This window comes from Bufo bufo, chromosome 5, assembly GCF_905171765.1.
Source record: "Bufo bufo chromosome 5, aBufBuf1.1, whole genome shotgun sequence".
NCBI lineage: Eukaryota > Metazoa > Chordata > Amphibia > Anura > Bufonidae > Bufo > Bufo bufo.
This window is the reverse complement of record NC_053393.1, coordinates 214,336,304-214,354,755: the sequence shown is the minus strand read 5'-3', so window position 1 is coordinate 214,354,755 and position 18,452 is coordinate 214,336,304. Positions and strand designations below refer to the sequence as shown.

General features: G+C 44.6%; 1 protein-coding gene across 1 annotated transcript in view; it reads right to left on the bottom strand.

The window, feature by feature from the left end:
• Positions 1-8,800, bottom strand: part of CNTNAP2 (contactin associated protein 2) — a 2,268,074-nt gene extending 2,259,274 nt beyond the window's left edge. The window contains exon 1 of the mRNA XM_040431924.1: positions 8,555-8,800. Within this exon, the coding sequence (XP_040287858.1) occupies positions 8,555-8,648 (94 nt within the window). The 5' untranslated portion in view covers positions 8,649-8,800. The remainder of the gene's footprint in view (positions 1-8,554) is intronic.
• Positions 8,801-18,452: the final 9,652 nt, after the last annotated feature.

Genomic DNA, 18,452 nt, shown 5'->3' with positions numbered 1-18,452 from the left:
CTGGCTTGAATACATTAGAAATATGTTGGTCAGAATGCATACCATATTTATGAAGCATCTGCTCCACTTTACTGACATAGACGTGGGATAAAGTGGATGAGGCCAAGGGTGACTTTTTTAAATTACATTTTTTTTTTTTTTTGTCAGTTTACTAAAAAAAGGAAATTTACCAGAATTCTGGGACATTGCGCTTTGCATTGGAAGTGATTGACTCACAGGTGGCCCTATGAGATATGTGTATGTCCCTGCACAAACAACACATAATAGATCATGGTTCAAAGATGGGCAAGTACAGTAATAAATGGACACATGGACTCCAGTGTCCATAAAGATGATCAAAATTAGAGTTATTTGATTTAGAAAAAAAACAACAACAACAACTGGGCATATGTATGAATGTATGAAAAGCCAATACAGAGATCTCTCCCATGATCTATTCATACCCATGACTGTTATGGTAACAAAGGGGCATCCTCTATGTCTAAAGGAACTAACATAGAAGAGGATTCTTTACTGTAAGAGCAGTGAGACTATGGAGCTCTCTGCCTGAGGAGGTGGTGATGGGGAACTCACTAAAAGAGCTCGAGAGGGGCCTGGGTGTATTTTTGGAGAGTAATAATAGAGGTTCTAATTACTACATTACTGGAGATGGTTTGTTCATCCAGGGAATTATTTTGATTGCTGGATTTAGAGTTAGGAATGATTTTATTCCCTAAAATGAGGAAAATTAGCTTATACTTCAGGATGGTTTTTGACTTCTGCTGGATTATCATTGCAGGTTAATAGGCTGAACTGGATGGATGAATGTCTTTTTTTTTGAAGCCTTACAAACTATGTTACTGTGTTGCAGATAATTATCATGAGATATTTACTCTTTCACTATTATTATCCAGTTATTTTTGTTTTGTATATGAACCCTACAGCGCAGAATATTGTGGTGCTATATAAATGCATTTTATTATTATTATTATTATTTCACTAGAAATTAATATACTTAAAGGGATGTTTATGAAAAAGTCTTTGTTGCTCATAACAACCAATCACACTGCAGTTTTCATTTTGTATCCTGCGCGTGAAAATGAAATCTGTGCTGTGATTGGCTGCTATAGGTATTAAATACAATTTTTCAGTTTTAAATCTACCCCCTGCATTTGCATATACCTACTGCCCATGGTGTTCAATCTTTCCTTATTGAAAATCCATATATTTATAGCAGGGATGGGTGCCAAGATGGATGAAGCAGCAATACACTGTTCACAACATTTCTTTTGAAGCTGTTTCTCTAAATAATCCTTTAGGCACAAAATACACAGACATTTAATGTTCACATAATATCTTTTTTAAATTAGCAAACACTACCAAATAAAGGCACATAGCAGAAAAATGGACAATTTCTCTCTAATGTTGGTCAATATAGGTCGTAGGTACAAATAATTAGATTGGCAACCATGAATGGCTCAGAATCTTTCTAAACTAGACCCTGGACAGCACAAAATACAATTGTGAACAATGTACACAGATAAGGATTATCATTATCTGGAACGGCAATAAGTGGAAAATTCAATAACCCGAGACTTTATTTACCACCATTTCTGGCCTTGCTTGACTTCTGAGCATACTAGCAGCTGAAGTACTCTAGCTATACTGCAATCTGAGATAACTGTTAAGTGAGATGGATTTCTACAGGCTGCAGATTAAACAAAAAATAAAAGAAGGTTAAACTTTCTCAAGTAAGGTCTGAGATTAAACTGACTGTTGAGACTGCAGGTTTCAAACTTCTGGGGTTTGTGATATGTTGGATATTAATTTTAATTATATCACTTGTACAGAGCAACAAAAAATTTAACCCTCATCGTTCATCAACCATGTCCCAAGTGTCCTTTATAGTGAAATTATTAAAATATATCTTCGCTGTAGTAGTAGTTAGGCTGCTTATCATGTACTGTACGAGAGATCTCACATGACTGCTACAGGTAGATGCAACTTCCGAAAAATCTATAGGAAAACTGCATCTAGATTACATATTGACTTCTAGAGAACTACAGTATTTTAGCCATTCGCTTCTACAGAATGTGACTGACATGTAAGCAGGAGAATACTGGTCAAATTGGAACAGCCTAAGGACCCGGAAAACATATGTTCATGCAGTTCTCTACAAAAAAAGCAGATCTGTCAGCTTAATATGCCGTCCTATATAGGGGCAGCATATTATATCGATAGGTCTATACTCCAAGTTAACAAAATGGCACAAAAAATGTGCCATTTCACTACTAGGGCTGTGCCTCCCACATGAATCTGACTGACCGGCTCCTGTGTATATGTGCAGCCTGTCAATCACAAGCCTTGAGTGGTATGTCCAGAGTGATGCCGATGTATTATTTCCTAGTAGTCAAATGTCTTTTCAGTGCCATTTTGGCTACTAGTAGTATGGACCTGAAGCTGTAATATACAGAACTTCCATAGAGCAGCATATTCAAGGGAACCTGTCATGTGGATATTTGATTATAATCTAACTAATTATATACAATCATTAACTACTAAAAAGTACCTTAGATGTATTCACTTACTGGTGTGACAGATGGTTACCTCCTAATATACACACAAAGATGCCGCATGCCACATGCTAATGAGCTGATTGGAGTCCAGCGTGATGTCATTGAGTCCAGCGTATATTTAATTCAGAGCTATAGCCACTCCCCCGCCCACCTGCTGTTGATTCCTATGGAAACAAACTGTCATTCAGCAGCAGGTGGGCGGGGAGAGTCAGGAGCTCATGAATATTCATGACTCATCATTATCAGCTGGAGCTTTTCAATACAAGATGTTGGTAGATTGACTGGGTCAATTAAAGAAAGTGACCCAGCATTTTGCTAAGAGAATCAATCACTTATTTATGTTGCCCTTAGTTAGGACACCATAAAACTGGTGACAGGTTCCCTTTAAGCACGCAAAGCTTCTGAAATATTAATAATATAAAGGTCATGCCTTGAGAAGACAAGTTATGCTCATACACCCCATTAATGGACAGAACCCTCTTTAGGAGCCACTAAGTAAAAGCGACTCCGTGTCTGATGCTTTGCAAAAGGTTTCATAGTCTGACCATATTTCAGAGAAACATAGATGCTAAATTATTATGATAAAAAAAGGTTGGCGACATAATGCCACTCAGGGAAAGCACGGTGGTGTCAAAATGTCAGTAGCTTCTTCCTTACCGATTCCAAGAATAAGGCCCAGCAGTACCTGGGTAATAGAAAAGCTGATTCATCCTAGAAATTAACTCCAAAACTCCATGCAATTGGAAAATAATACAACAGCCTGTAGTATAATCCAGAGTTGCATTAGCAATTCAGAAGACTTCAGAGGTGAAAATTCCCAGCATTCTCATCTTTGGAGTGTGCAAAGAACTTGATCTTTGTCTGGTGGTAGACATCTAGAATGGGAAAAACTGCCCCCCTCTATTCCAATAACAGCCATTAGATTAGTGAATGCAGCTCTGGACTGTAATATAGGCTGCAACACAACATTTTATCTACATTATATATTTATATTTAAGTGTTGTGCATAAGTGACCATATGATTTAAAGGGGTTGTGCACCTTTGAGGAGGTTGCGGGCAGACCTGTAAAGGGAAGCATATTTACCTGTTTTCCAGTGCTGGATCACGGCTTCTTCACTCCCCGCCCTCAGATGCTCTGCTGGGCTCCTTGGAAGTAAACTTCCTGTTTGACACTTCTGCAGCCAATCATTGGATGCAGCAGTGACTGACTCCCCTTGCATCATGACAAACAGTCACATGATGCAAGGGGAGCATGTCATTGATGCGGTCAGTGATTGGCTGTGGTGGAGTCAAAGAGAAAGTTTACATCAAGGGCACCCAGCAGAGCAGCCAGGCCGTGGAGCAAAGGAGCAAGAGGCTAGCACCAGGAACCAGGTAAGTATGCTTCCTTCACAGATCTGCCAAGGATGGGGGAAGGGGGGGGGGTGTTTGCCAACTTCTCCCCCAGAAGTGCAAAACCCCTTTATACTGATCATAATTGGCACAGCTTTTATGACTCAGACTCATGTTGCAAAAAATTCTTATTGCATTTTTCTTAAGGCCCTATTAGACTGAGCAATACTCCAGACAATTATTATTCATTTGAATGCTTGTCCCCAATAATTGGCCTGTATGATCATGCAGCGGATCAGACGATGAATGAATAAACGCTCGTATGTTGGCAGATTTTCATCTTTCATCAGGATGAAAGATGCCCGATTATCAGCAGCACATCCCCCTGTGTAATTAACTGCAGTAAATATCATTCCTCCCACATTCACATTACATCGGCTCGTATAGTAGGCCGGTGATAATGAGTGCCGATGGATGTGATTATCATCCATTGGCGCTCATCCTTCCCGAATAACGGGATGTGAAATAGGGGAGCCCTTAGTCATAATGACCATCTTTTTAGCATAATCACCACATTTGTATCTCTACACTTCCTTAGCTTTGATTTTGGGCTATGTTTATAGAAAGCCATGGGGAACCTCCTAAACATGGGACCCTATAGTTCTACCAACTGGTGTTTTATTCAGTTTGTGAAGTCATAGATTTGTGATATCTCCTTATTTCAAAAATACCATTTTAATAGTTGGTCAAAATTTCCGGAGGTCTGTAATTTTTGCAACGATATTCTGCGCAAAGACCCTCATTTAATGCCACCAATGCCTTCCGAGTGGTATTCAGGAACAGCAGCTGTAAAATCTCGGAATGCCTACTACATATACTAAATATATTGTTATGCGACCAAGGTCTCAGTATCCATAACAGAAGCATATGGAAAGATGCCAGGTTGTCTGTGAGTTATGGGAATAAGGCTCAGAGGCAACACGAGTGTCATGAACTTTAGCGTAAATCATAAGCAATGCTTTTAAACACCTCATCTTTCCCAGTGTGCATTGTTCACATTGGAACCTGATGGCACTTACTGTGAATAAAAGACCTATTCTGATGTGTCAGCACTTACACTGGAGACTCTCTGTGGCGATCTGTAACTAGTGCATTGCTAGCTGTCTAGGTTTTATATGTACAAAGAACTCAACCTATGTGACTACTGGAGTACAGTAGAAATACTGCTGAGATCCAGAAATCCTACAGAGTGCTGCCTGCTTGGCAAAATTAATTGTTTCACTTGCCCTACAGATGCTGAGTTAATTGGTTTGTAATAATAATAATAATAATAATAATAATAATAATAATCTGATCTTAAAGATACTGTATAAAAATGGAGCCTGGAATGGTAAGTAGGAGCCTATGTAATGAACATTGCTCTTACTCTTGTCTAGTGATGACCTCTCCTGGTTGAGTTGCTCATTATAGATATTTATGCTGAGGAAATGTTTAGTAATTCACAAAATGGACAAACCACAAAAAAAATCGAAATCATAATTATCAGAGAAGCCCAAATAAATGATTAGAAGCCAATACACGTCATTGATCTTCAATCTGGAAAGCCCGATAAAAAGAAACATGAAAAACCTGGTGATTATTTCCAGATCATCATTTTCTTACTTGCCTAGTAAAATATGAAAGATGATTAAATTAATCCAAAGGAATGCAATGTTCTGACTACGTTCTTGGCAAGTGAGTGCAATCTCTTTAGCTGCAATCAGCAAAACAAGTGAATTGTCTGATCTTAGCATTTTAAAGGGTAACACCTGGAGTCTTCTTTATCTGGAGTCAAACACTCTTTTAAGAATTAAAGGAGTGGTCCAGGATTTTTTATATATAAAAAAATATAAAAAAACGTAGACTAAAAGCAGCAAATGTAATGAAATGAAAAATAACTCCCTTTTTAATTGCCCTACTCTGGTAGTCCTCACTATTTTTTGCTTAATAGTCCTGCAGCCATGACATCACACGCATCTATTTCACCACTGTGGTCTCATGCATGCATCACCACTGAAGCCAGTGATAGGCTGCAATGGTCACACGGAAGGAAGATGAAGAGAATCAGGTAGGGATTACTTTATCATATTTCCTATTTTATATCCCAATCACCGCGGATTGACTACAGCGATCATTTGTTTTGATGCAATGTCATCACTGCAGCCGAGTAAACAAAGCATCGGGGGGGCAGCACTGAAACGGCAGGTGGATTTACTAGTTGGTTCCTCCATCTTTTATTACTTTATCCTAAATTCGCCTCCTGGCAAAGTTCTCAATACTGGAAAACCCTTTTAAGGGACCTTCACACTTTTTCGATTTGATGCAGGTTTTTACGCAATAAAGTAAAAAGAGTTAACCCATTCCTTGCTTTGCAGTCAAAAACTGCATTAAAAAGCTACATTAAAACAGCATGTGTCAAAACAGCCTAAACCACAGACAGCTGTTCACCTATACATTCAATTGATAAAGCAATTCCATGTATTCATTCTCAGTTTGCAGTTCATACATTTGTGCTTAAATATTAAAGGCAGTATATTTCATAATCACTTCTCAGACAATAAACTTCTGTTTCCCACAGTCGAAAAAACTTGCTACCTTCCTACCTACCAGTTGGATTCCATGAACCAAGAATTTACATACAGAACCAAGAAAAACACTTTAGCACCAAGAAATGGACCGTGCTATAATTGTGAGTAAACTGCGGATCTTAAAGGAACATTAAAATGAAAAAGTTCTAAACATTCAGTAACCATGTAAGTTTTCACAGAGTACCCAAATTTTTGATTTTCCTTGTTAATACTACCATGGTACAATTTCTTACATACACTGCTTAATCATTAGGCAACAATGACCTTAAAGGAGCACTCAACCTAACATTTTATGTCATATGAAAGGAAAGAGAGCGAATCTCATTCACACATACTGTACACATGTAAATGTTTCTGGAAGGTCATCGAATAGGAGATATGTGATATAAAACAGAAACTGCTGGGGAGGATATATATATATTTGTCTGTACTGAAGTGGACGCTTACGCAGAATTGATTGGCAAATATAAATGTTGGGCTGAGTGCTTCGTTAAGATGTCCATTAACAGAAATCTTGAACTCTCAAAACTACTAATGTGATTCCACTAAAGAAGCCTTTTAACAAGAAAGAAGCATACAAATGGGTTTAGACACAATCTATAGCAATGTATTGGATCGCTGCACAGCCGTAAGGGTACCCAGAGTACCATTATGCAACTTACACGTGGCTGTCACGCATCACTTTCTGTGTGAAGAAGACATAAGGCGCAAATGTGGTGGCAAAAGCAGTTTGCAAGTCTCTGGCTTGAGAACTGAAGTGCGTTCTTACAATACTTGTAAGACAGCTATAAAATAAAAGCCTTTAGGTAGCCCAAGCCTAATGGAAGAGGTCAGTTGCTACCTAGAAAAAAAACTATTCCCCAAAATTTGCTTGAACCACTATTTACTGTACGGACACCTACAGTAAAACCCATGACGAAGGATGTCAGAGCTGATATCATGGTGTATAATTTTTCAACTTCAACTTCCAGCTACTTGCCAAGCTCATCACTACATCGCAGGAATCATTTATGGTCAAATGGTGGTATATTAGGGCAAATTCTGTCATTTTGCCTGAATTCCTCCCACTTTGATGTTCCTTCTTGCTTTTCTATTAACCACATAGGCTAAGTATTTGCAAAATCCAACAGCTGTGCCCAACCTCCAGTCAAATCAGTAGTATATTCAATAGCTGACTGTGTAATGCAACTTTATGGTAAGGCAGGTGGTGACTTAAAAAGGGATGAGCACAACTCTCATGTAATAGTAATGAGGCACTATGCATATTTTATTTACTGTGCCTATCACAATATAATGGATGATAAACCATAGGCCTTATATATAACACCAGTTCACCAGTAAGACAAAAAAAAAAAAGATGATGATGACCTCCAATGGCTTCTCATCAGGACTCAGACTAAAACCAACTTTATTTTTCATTGGTATCTGATCCATGCCTATAAGAGAACAACTGGGTGTGCAGCCCCATGGAATAAGCCAGAACTTCATTATAATACACCTTAGTGCTGTTCCCTGATCCAAACATCACTTAGGATTCATTTGTAGAATTGGTGACCATATTGAGTTCCCGATGAATTCTTATTCATAAGGAAGGTTTCTGCAGCATCATTCTTTACACTATTCCTTTTAAAGAATTAAGGTGTAACTAGAGATGAGCGAATTTGCGATCCAGTCTAATTCTACACTCCCTCTGTAACGAATCAGATTTTTTTTTTGGGGTCAAATTTTGATTCTAAAGAATCAATTCGCTCATCTCTAAGTGTAACCACAGATCTTCGTTCCAGATGTTATAGGAGTAAATATTCCCCCCCCCTCTCAAAAGTAGCAAACATTAAAGCACAGGAGAGAAATAGCATCATGCAGAACTTTCAAGAAAGGCCAACTCTTAATATGTACAGTGTGTCTGCTGGCAACTCATGATGCAGTGCATCTTCCAGAGCAGAAATCCTGCTCTACTTAAACAAATCCACCCTGGCTGTGCTCCTAAAGAAAGAGTTGGAAACAAGTAAAGGGATAGAAAAGACAACCATAAGACTTACGGGAATCAGAGGAGGCACTCCAGGCACTGCAGTATAGGTAGCTCCAAATCCCCAGGACAAGAGCAGCCCCCCTGGCTCTGCAAATCCAAACCATGGCTTCTCAGGTTTAACTCCAGATCCCACAGGGTTAGTACAGTAACTTGCTCCTCTATGGTCCTCCTCAGGGAAGTGAGGCTGGGTGTGGAGTGACACAGGGCTTCCCCGTTTAAAGAAGAACAAAACCCACCCTTCTTTTTCTCCTAGACCCTTGGCTGAGTCACTGAGACCTTCTTCTTCTTCTTCAACATTCAAGTAACAAACTTGTTCCTACTTTGCTGGAGATCATGATTAAATATAGAAATGCAAAAGGGTGAGCAGAAATGATGTGCAGCCTTAGGAGGAAAATCCCCGAGCGGTCATGTGGCAGCAGGTTAGGTAGGATAGGATAGAAGAGAGCAGTGGTGCTGATGCTGCTGCCTCTGCAGCTGAGTCCTTCCTCTCTCTACTGTGATTGGAATAGCCTTAGCTCAGGCACACACAGTCATACTGTATATATATGCATGCACACAACAGGGCAGGCAGTCCAACAAGACACTCCCCACACACACACACACACACAACAGTGCTATATTTATTCAGCAGAGAGGATGAACAGCTCCAGTACTGCAGCACCACCAGCTCCTCAAGAATCCTCTTCAGATGATCCTCTCCAAAGCTAACGCAGCCCACCCATGCAAATCTGTCATCCTAAGGCACAATGCAAGCCAGAGAACCCACAGAGAGGAGACTATTGTAAGGTGGATGCTTTCTAGCAGAAGCCCGTGTTGTTTTAATCTCTGCACCAGCTCCTGCAGACTGATGGAAGGGGGAGGGGACATATTAAAAGGCTGATCAGGGAGCTTGGGATGCTTAGGTTACTGCCTGCAGTTCGCCTTTTCCCCAGTAGATGGACCTTTACCGGTAGTGCATTGATAACTATACAGAAGGCACACTAGCAATGATGAGCAGACCAAAGTGCATTGACATCTTACAGTTTACAGCATTTCTGGTCGTGTTGCGTAGACTGTGAAAATAATGATCTCCGCTGTGTTCAAACATGATGAGGAGTGTAGAATTGTATTGCTTATGTAGAATAGACACAGGATTTGCCTATAATGAGAAAAAAAACTTCCAGTAATGGAAGAGAGAATTGCTCTGATCTTAGTGAAAACCTTGATGGTTTAACATTTACATTGCTGCAAGAAATTATTGGGCCATATAATGAATATCTATCTGTATGATGTGTCTAAAAAATAGAGACATGTGGAGACACGGCGGAGCTCCCTATTCACTTGTAATGTCTTGATGTTTTATGTGCTTTCACTTGTGGAAAAATGCAGCAGTAAAAATGACAGATAGGCTAAGTGTGAACTGCTCCTTATTGTAATAATATAGCAGTTAGAACTAGAGAAAATGGTTCAAAGGTATTGCACAGTAGCACTGAGCCTTATGGCGCTGCCTAGAGCTATTGCTTGCTGGGTCCCATGAAGATATTTTTCCTCTAGAAACAAGTCCTTCAGGGGTGAATGCCTCTGTATCCCGGGCATTACTACCAGGGTAGCAGCCTACAACTAAGGCTAGTTTCACACTAGCAAATTGCAAGCCTGCTGGACAGCCGGAAACTGCCGCAGCACCGCCAAGACCCATTGACTAATTAATAATTGGACCTGCAGAGGATCAGACATTGTTTCTGACATTAGTGACGGGATGCGGCTGGACATATACTGCTGCAAGCAGCATTCCTTGTCCCGCCGAATCACGGCACTAATGCCGGAAACATAGTATAATCAATAGGCTCTGGCGGGAAAAGGTAGTATCCAGCTGTGCCGGATACCAGAGATTACAAAACTGTGATTTGTCTGCTTGGCCAGCGTGGTGACGTCATACATCACCACGCATGAGATTTTGTGCAGGATCCTCAATGAAGATGGCGACTGCGTCTGCTTCGCGCTGAAATTGAGTTTTTTTGTTTAACGCCAATTCAGACAAAATTGATTAGTTACTACGAAGCATAAGGAAATTCGGTTTCGCGAAGAATCAAATTTTCCCTGAAATTAGGATCAAAGTTCACTGAAGATACTTTGATTCGCTCAATACTACCGGATACGATGAACTCCGGCAAGCTATTCTTTTGCCGGAACAGCCTAATGAAATATTTTAACCTTAGTGTAAAACTAGAGGGTCAATTTGCGCTCAGAAAAAATATGTATGCAGTTAGTGTTCGGCCTTGGCAAATTTGATTCAACTTCATTCTATGTTTTACTATGGGACCTCCTGGTTACTCCCTCTGTTTACATTATCCCTTCTCTGCAGCATTATTTTTGCATTATTCCTGTGCGGTGACATGACTATATTATTCCTGTACTGTGTGTATTATACTTGTATGTGGCATCATTGTATAATTCCAAGGTTGTAACATTTGCAAGTAGATTACCTCTGTGCGCTGTGTGTACTATCCCTGTGCTGTGACATTACTGTGTGCATTATCCCTGCACTATGAACAGTGGCGTGCCTGGGGGGCAGTCCACCCCGGGTGCCGGCCCTCAGGGGGGTGCCAGAAGCAATGAGCGCTTCCATCAATACAGATGGAAGCACTCATTGCTGGAGCGCTGATGGCCACATACTGAGGCGGGGCACAGGAGTGCATAGTTCCCTAAACCGCCGCCGATCAACGCCATAGGCTTCAAGCCTAGTAGGCCTGAGGCCTATCCGTAGTGAAATCCCCGCGCAGGCGTGCGTGATGATGTCATTGCGCACGCCTGTGCCGGGACGCAGCAGCATAGTGAAGAGTGCGCGCCTGCCTCTGCGAGCAAGCGCCTGGACATAGGTGAGTATTTAGCTGTTTAATTTTTATTTTTTTTAATGTACCAACTTTGGGGGACATAGGGGACACGGGGGGACATGTGGGGGAAAATATTATGGTGGGATATTGTGTGGGGGCAATAATTATGGGAGGGATTACTATGTGGGGGCAAATTACTATATGGCGCAATGTGGGGGAAACTACTGTGTGGGGAAAATTACTACATGGGGCAGTGTGGGGGAAATTACTGTGTGGTGGCAGTGTGGGGGAAATTATTGTGTGGGGGCAGTGTGGGGGAAATTATTGTGTGGGGGCAGTGTGGGGGAAACTACAGTGTGGGGCAGTGTGGGGGAAACTACTGTGTGGTGGCAGTGTGGGGAAATTACTGTGGGGAGCAGTGTCGGGGACACTACTGTGGGGGGCAGTGTGGGGGAAATTACTGTATGGGGGAAATTACTGTGTGAGGGAAACTACTGTGTGGGGGCAGTGTGGGGGACACTGCTGTGTGGGGGAAATTACTGTATGGGGGAAATTACTGTGTGAGGGAAACTACTGTGGGGGGCAGTGTGGGGTAAACTACTGTATGGTAGCAGTGTGGGAGAAATTACTGTCTGGGGGCAATGTGGGGGAAATTACTGTGTGGGGGCAGTGTGGCGGAAATTACTGTGTGCGGGCAGTGTGGGGGAAATTACTGTGTGGGGGCAGTGTGGTGGAAATTAATGTGTGGGGGCAGTGTGGGGGACACTACTGTGTGGGGGCAGTGTGGGGGAAATTACTGTATGGGGGAAATTACTGTGTGGGGGCAGTGTGGGGGAAATTACTGTGTGGGGGCAGTGTGGGGGAAATTACTGTGTGGGGGCAGTGTTGGGGAAACTACTGTGTGGGGGAAATTACTGTATGGGGGAAATTACTGCATGGGGCCGTGTGGGGGAAATTACTGTATGTGGGGAGATTGCTGTACGGGGGCAGTTTGGAGGAAATAACTGTGTGTGGGAAATTACTGTGTGGGGGCAGTGTGGGGGAAATTACTGTATAGGGGAAGTGTGGGGTAAATTACTGTGTGGGGCAAATTTCTATATGGGGGTAGTGTGGGGGTGACGAATACCGTACCCCTCGTGCCCACTTGACACCAACTACATCGAGCTCACGAGATACTGTATGGTCACTGGTTACCAAGGCATGACGTTACGCCCTCCTGGAGGAGCGAGTAAGGTCAGTCTTGGTACAGTTTTCACAGACTCCACATGGGCACAGAGAGGCAACAAGCTGAGAGAGCCTTTTCACTGCCATAGGGAAACAGCACGTTCTCAGCCTGGGAAGACTGCCACCAGTTTCTTGTTTGATATAAGCCCAGTCCGCTAACGGGATTATATAGGGTAAGAAACCAACCCGCGGTAGCGTATTACTAGGCCGAAACATGGACGTGAGGATTCGTGAGCGAGATACAAGACAGTTTAAGATTAAATTATATATTTAATCACCTTAAGGGGTCACTAGAAATGACACTATAGACACATAGACATATAAGAATATATACAGTGGTCTGAGGTTACAAATACAGGTAATAGGGTACAACAGGGTTAAGCAGAACAATAAGTCAGTTTACCAGATATGAGTCCTTTGGGTTGTGATTAGGATTGAGCGAACCCAAACTGTAAAGTTCGGGTTCATACCGAACATTACGATTTTTTGACCCCGGACCAGAACCCCAGCATTTCAGTAAAAGTTCGGGTTCGAGTTCGGTGTTCGGCGATTTAATGGAGCGTGTTGAAAAGCTGCAGGGTAGCCAATCAACAAGCGCTAAACTCGTGTGCCCTTAGAAGCCATCACAGCCATGCCTACTAATGGCATGGCTGTGATTGGCCAGTGCAGCATGTGACCCAGCCTCTATATAAGCTGGAGTAACGTAGTGCCGCACGTCACTCTGCTCTTACTAGTGTAGGGATAGGATGCTGCTTCTGTGAGGGAGAGAATAGGAAACAATTCTGGTGTTCTTGGTGTTAAATCTGCAAAGTACAGCGATTATTTTTGTGGGTGCTATGCTACATTTTTGTACCCATGAGCCCAGTGCCACAGAGAAATAAGCTTTAATCAGTCAATTTTCTGTGAACTACCCCTGTGCTGAATATCTGACAGGGAAAATCTATTCATTAAATCTGTCTGTTAGATTCCATTTTTTTTTTAGCGGTCAAGTACCCCTGCGGCCTGCAGTGCATACCTGCCAGTGAAAATAATTCAATTACATTAGTCTGTCACATACTTGTGTGACCTAAAGCAATTTTTTCTCTTTCTGACAGCGGCACTGCATATCTGACAGTCAAAAAAAAAAAACTGTAAATACTGCTGTTACATTGTCGGTTGATAAATTCCAATTTTTTTGTGCTAGAAAGAAAAAAATTTTGGCCTGCGCTGCATTTCTGGCAGTCCAATAAAATCAGTAAATACTGCTGTTACATTGTTGGTTGAAAAAAAATCACACTTTTTGTGCTAGATAGTACATTTGCGGCCTGCGCTGCATTTCTGACAGTCCACTAAAACCGTTAAATACTGCTGTTACAATGTCGGTTAACCCCTTCAGGACACAGCCTTATTTCCCCTTAAGGACCAGGCCATTGTTTGCAAATCTGACCAGTGTCACTTTATGTGGTGATAACTTCAAAACACTTTTTCTTAGCCAGGCCATTCTGAGATTGTTTTTTTCGTCACATATTGTACTTCATGACACTGGTGAAATTGAGTAAAAAAAAATCATTTTTATTTATAAAAAAAAATAAAAATTACCCAAATTTTGGAAAAATTAGCAAATTTCTAAATTTCAATTTCTCTACTTCTACAATACATAGTAATAACTCCAAAAATAGTTATTAATTTACATTATGGGCTCCGATATTTTCCTGACAGGAAGATATTGGCAAAAGTCTCGGCTTTTAATATCTGCATTTATGACTAGCCAGTATAGTCAGTTGCATATCCTTTTGGTGCATTTTTTCTGTGATTTATATAATTATATTTTCATCCACACAATGCTCCGTTTTGTGTAGGATGCCTTTGTGGTGCATGTGGACTGCGCCAACATCCTCCACCGTATGCAATTTTTTTGCTGGGGATAGTCGTTTGCTGCGGTCCACATGCGGTGGGGCTGCTCCCCCAATGAAAAACACGCTACAGTGTTAGGGGTTGAGCACCTCCCCCAGAATTGCCACTATATTTCTGTGTTTGTGTCTTGTTTTATATGTAGTGTATGTGCCTTTGCCTGGCATTCAAACACTCTCTTTTGCACCTGGAAACCTCCATCACATGGTCTGATATGGGTGTGGCTTGCAGTCTTGGCTTTGTTCACATTGCACTAGTGGTCCTGCTAGGCGGTTGTGTGGAAGCTTGTCTGTGAGCTGGATTACATCACCTTCAGACCTTGTTCACACCATAGTGTAAGGCCGATTCATTGGCCTGTATTTGTGGGAGGGGCTTGGCTACCTACTTTAACGGCCGGCGCCCTCCCACATGCGTACGACGTGCAGAGTTTCGCAGGAAGCGTGCGCTCGTACCTGGCATTCCGTGTCAGCAGGCAAGGTGAGTGGACGTCCGGTCGGCGGTCGGGCCTTTTTGGTAAGCAGGGGCCCACGCTCCGGACCACTTCGTCACCACATGTTAGCCTAGCAAGGGGCGGGGCCTCGACGACACGAAGGGTTCTCCGGGCTGTTCAGCAAACGGTACTCCTTCGGTCTCCGGCGGAGGGGGTGGAGCCCGACGGAGACAGCGCTCCCCTCCTCCACCGCCCGAGTCACCAACATGGCTTGTTCACCGGCGGGGGGGGGGCGGGGCTACGGCCGACAGGGGCCCGCGCCCGCCCGCCTCCTCCGCCCGTCTCCTCCGCCCCCCGCATGTCTAGCCAGTGCCGCACCGCTCCCTCACGTAGGGGGCGCGCCCTATCTGCGGTGGGCCGGCCTCCCCACAAGGGGAGGCACCCCTGCAACCAGCGCCCTGCCGGGGAGCGGGACGGCACCACGTGGCTCCTCCCCTTTTTTCACAACCAAGGGGTGGGACTCAGCCACACACGCTCCCCCATCCCAGTATATGCCAGGGGGCAGCGCCGTTTCCCCACGCGATGGAGGTGCCCAGCCGGCGGTGGGTCGGCCCCTCAGAAGAAGGGGGGCACCCCCGCACTGAGCACTCCGTCAGGGACCGGCGAGGCCCCCCACGCGGCACGTCCTCGGTTGGCGAGGGGTGGAGGCGGTGTCACATAAAACCTCCCCCCATCGCCAATCAAGCCAGGGGGCGGCGCCGTTTCCCCACGCGGTGGAGGTGCCCAGCCGGCGGTGGGTCAGCCCCTCAGAAAAAGGGGGGCACCCCCGCACTGAGCACTCCATCAGGGACCGGCGAGGCCCCCCACGCGGCATTTTTTGTTATCGGCAAGGTGGGACCCTCGCTGCTGGGGGTCCCCCCTGTGCCAGTTTCATGCCAGAGGGCTGCGCTGTTCCCCACGCGGTAGGAGTGCTCAGCCGGCGGGCAGGCCAGCCCTTGTATGGAGGGGGCCCCCCGCACTGCGCACCCTATCAGGGACACGCGTTAGCTCTCCACGTGGCGCCCAAATCGTGTCTGCGTGGGGCGTGAGCCATTGCCCTAAGGTCCCCCCCACCGAGTTCTTGGTGCCAGGGAGCTCTGCGCTCCCCACGCGGTTGCCGTGGAGCACGGTGGGGGACGCAATGGCCCGCTCCTCGCCCGCACCCAAAGTCTGGCACGGGCCGCCGTGCTGCTTAGATAGGTAGGGTTTCATCGCAGATGCCAGTTAGAGCCGGGGGGTGGTCAACATCGATCAACGCCACTCTCATCCATCAGTTAAACCTTCAACTCACAGCTCACGTTCCATTGAATCGAGCCCTACGTATTTGACTGGTTTCTTTGGTGTTGTTTTGTTGTTGTTTTTCAGGTCCGAAGAGTGAAAAAAAAAAAAAAAAAAAACAGAGAGAAGTTGGTTTTGATCTCAGTTGATTTTCCTTGTCGAACAAGGTAGTGGGGGTACACGCTGAGGGACGGGGAGCTACCGGTTGTTAGCAGGGTTCTGTCTCATGCACTATTTTACGTCCAGGTTGTTCTATTTTTCATCAAATTTCCGCGGGGGTCAGAGTATAGAGGTTCTCAGTTGGTAAGTTCATCAGGTTTCCTTGCATGGATCTCTGGGTGGCGGTTCCTGGCCACTCCTTCACGGCTTTTCTGGTGTAGTGTGCATTTCACAGGGACAGTGCACCTTTTCCGTTACGACAGTTTTCACGGATACTGGTGGTCGTACAGGTTAGTCGGTCACCTTACGTTACTGTTTCCACAGCTGTGATGTCGCACGCGTCAGACATTGTGGAAGCGTCAGTGGACGAGATCGTAGCAGGGACATCCGAAGGGGGCAGTATACCTTCCCTGCGGGCTTGGACCATCCCCAGGCTTATGGCGGAGCTAACAAGGCGGGGCGTCCCTTTCCCGGCATCTGCCAGAAAAGCGGAGCTGTATCGGCTATGGAAAGACTCCTTGGTGCCCAGTAGTAACGATCCCCCGGCGACCACGATGCAAATGTTGCTGACTCAGATACACGTCATGCTGAACAGTCTGACGTCTGCCGTCACTTCCATGCAGGCGAGATTGGAGTCTATCAAAGCTCGCAGCTCAGTCTTCCCTGTTTCCTCCCCCGAGGTTCCGGTTGCCTCCACCTCTGCCATAGCGGACATTCGTACTGTTCAGTCCGTCCCCAAAGTCACTCCATCCCATTTTGTCCCGATCAACATCAGAAAAGACATCCTTGAGGGTAGGGATGTCAATCTCGCATCACTATTGATAGCCTCAAGGGACCTGTCTGATAACAAGGTCATAGCTTGCGGGGAAGTGTCGGTGGTGCTAAGAAGCCGCGACCCCCGGCTCAATCGCAAATTATCCATCCCGGAGTTCGTCATGGCGTTCAGCCTTTTTAGGGATGTTATTTGCACTGCCAGGCCGGACAGGAGGGAGGAACTAGACCTGTACCTCTTTCGGGTTACAGAGTTGGGTCATAGGTATGGAGGCAGCGCGTTCTATGATTACCACTGTTCATTCTCAGCCAAAGCAGCAGCGGCTCTCTCACAATTCCAACACGTCACAGATTGGTCCGACCTAGACACTGAGTTATTCTGCAGACACTTTGCAGGCCTAAAATCTCCCTCCTGTTCCGCCTGTCAGTCTATCTTCCACTCTGTAGAGTGGTGCGATAAGTTAGCACGGCGTCTTACCCCTCCAGTTCTGCAGCTAGACCACTTGACGTCTTCAGACCCCCCAATTCGGTAGACAAGCTGGGTCGGCCCATCGTTCAGCTAGGAAGGGCTCAGATATGTAACAACTTTAATTACGCGTCTTGTAATTTCGGGCAATGCCGTTTGTTACATATCTGTACCAACTGCTTTAGGGCCCACCCCCGAGTAGCTTGCTCATTAAAATCGGTGAAGAATTATATGAGTGTGGTCAATACTAGCTGTCTACAGGAGTCCTTACGAGGTCACCACAATCCAGGGTTTGTACAGTTCTTGGTGTCAGGGTTTCACGAGGGTTTCCATACGGGGTTAATCACGACTCCAGAGGTTACATACGAGTGCAAGAACCTTCAGTCAGCTGAAAGAAATCCCGGTTCGGTAGACGTACTAATAGAATCCGAGTTAAACAAAGGGTTCCTAATCGGTCCTTTCGGTGTGCCCCCTTTTCAACGGTGGAGAGTCAGTCCCGTGGGGGTAGTCACAGGCAAGTTCAGTAAAAAGGAGAGGCTCATTATTGACTTGTCTGCCCCACATGGCTCTCAGGTCCCCAGCCTCAACTCCCTCATTCCTTCGGAGGAAGTTGGCATGAGATATGCTTCGATCGACCAGGCCATCGCCATCATCATGAAAACGGGTCCAGGATCCATGTTGTCCAAAGCCGACATATCGGACGCCTTTAAATTGCTTCCCATCATGCCAGCTCTCTGGCAGTGGCACGGCATCAAGTGGAAAGGCCTGTATTATTTCTCCACCAAGCTCACTTTCGGTTCCAAGAGCAGCCCGTGGCTCTTCGATCAGTTGGCTCAGGCCC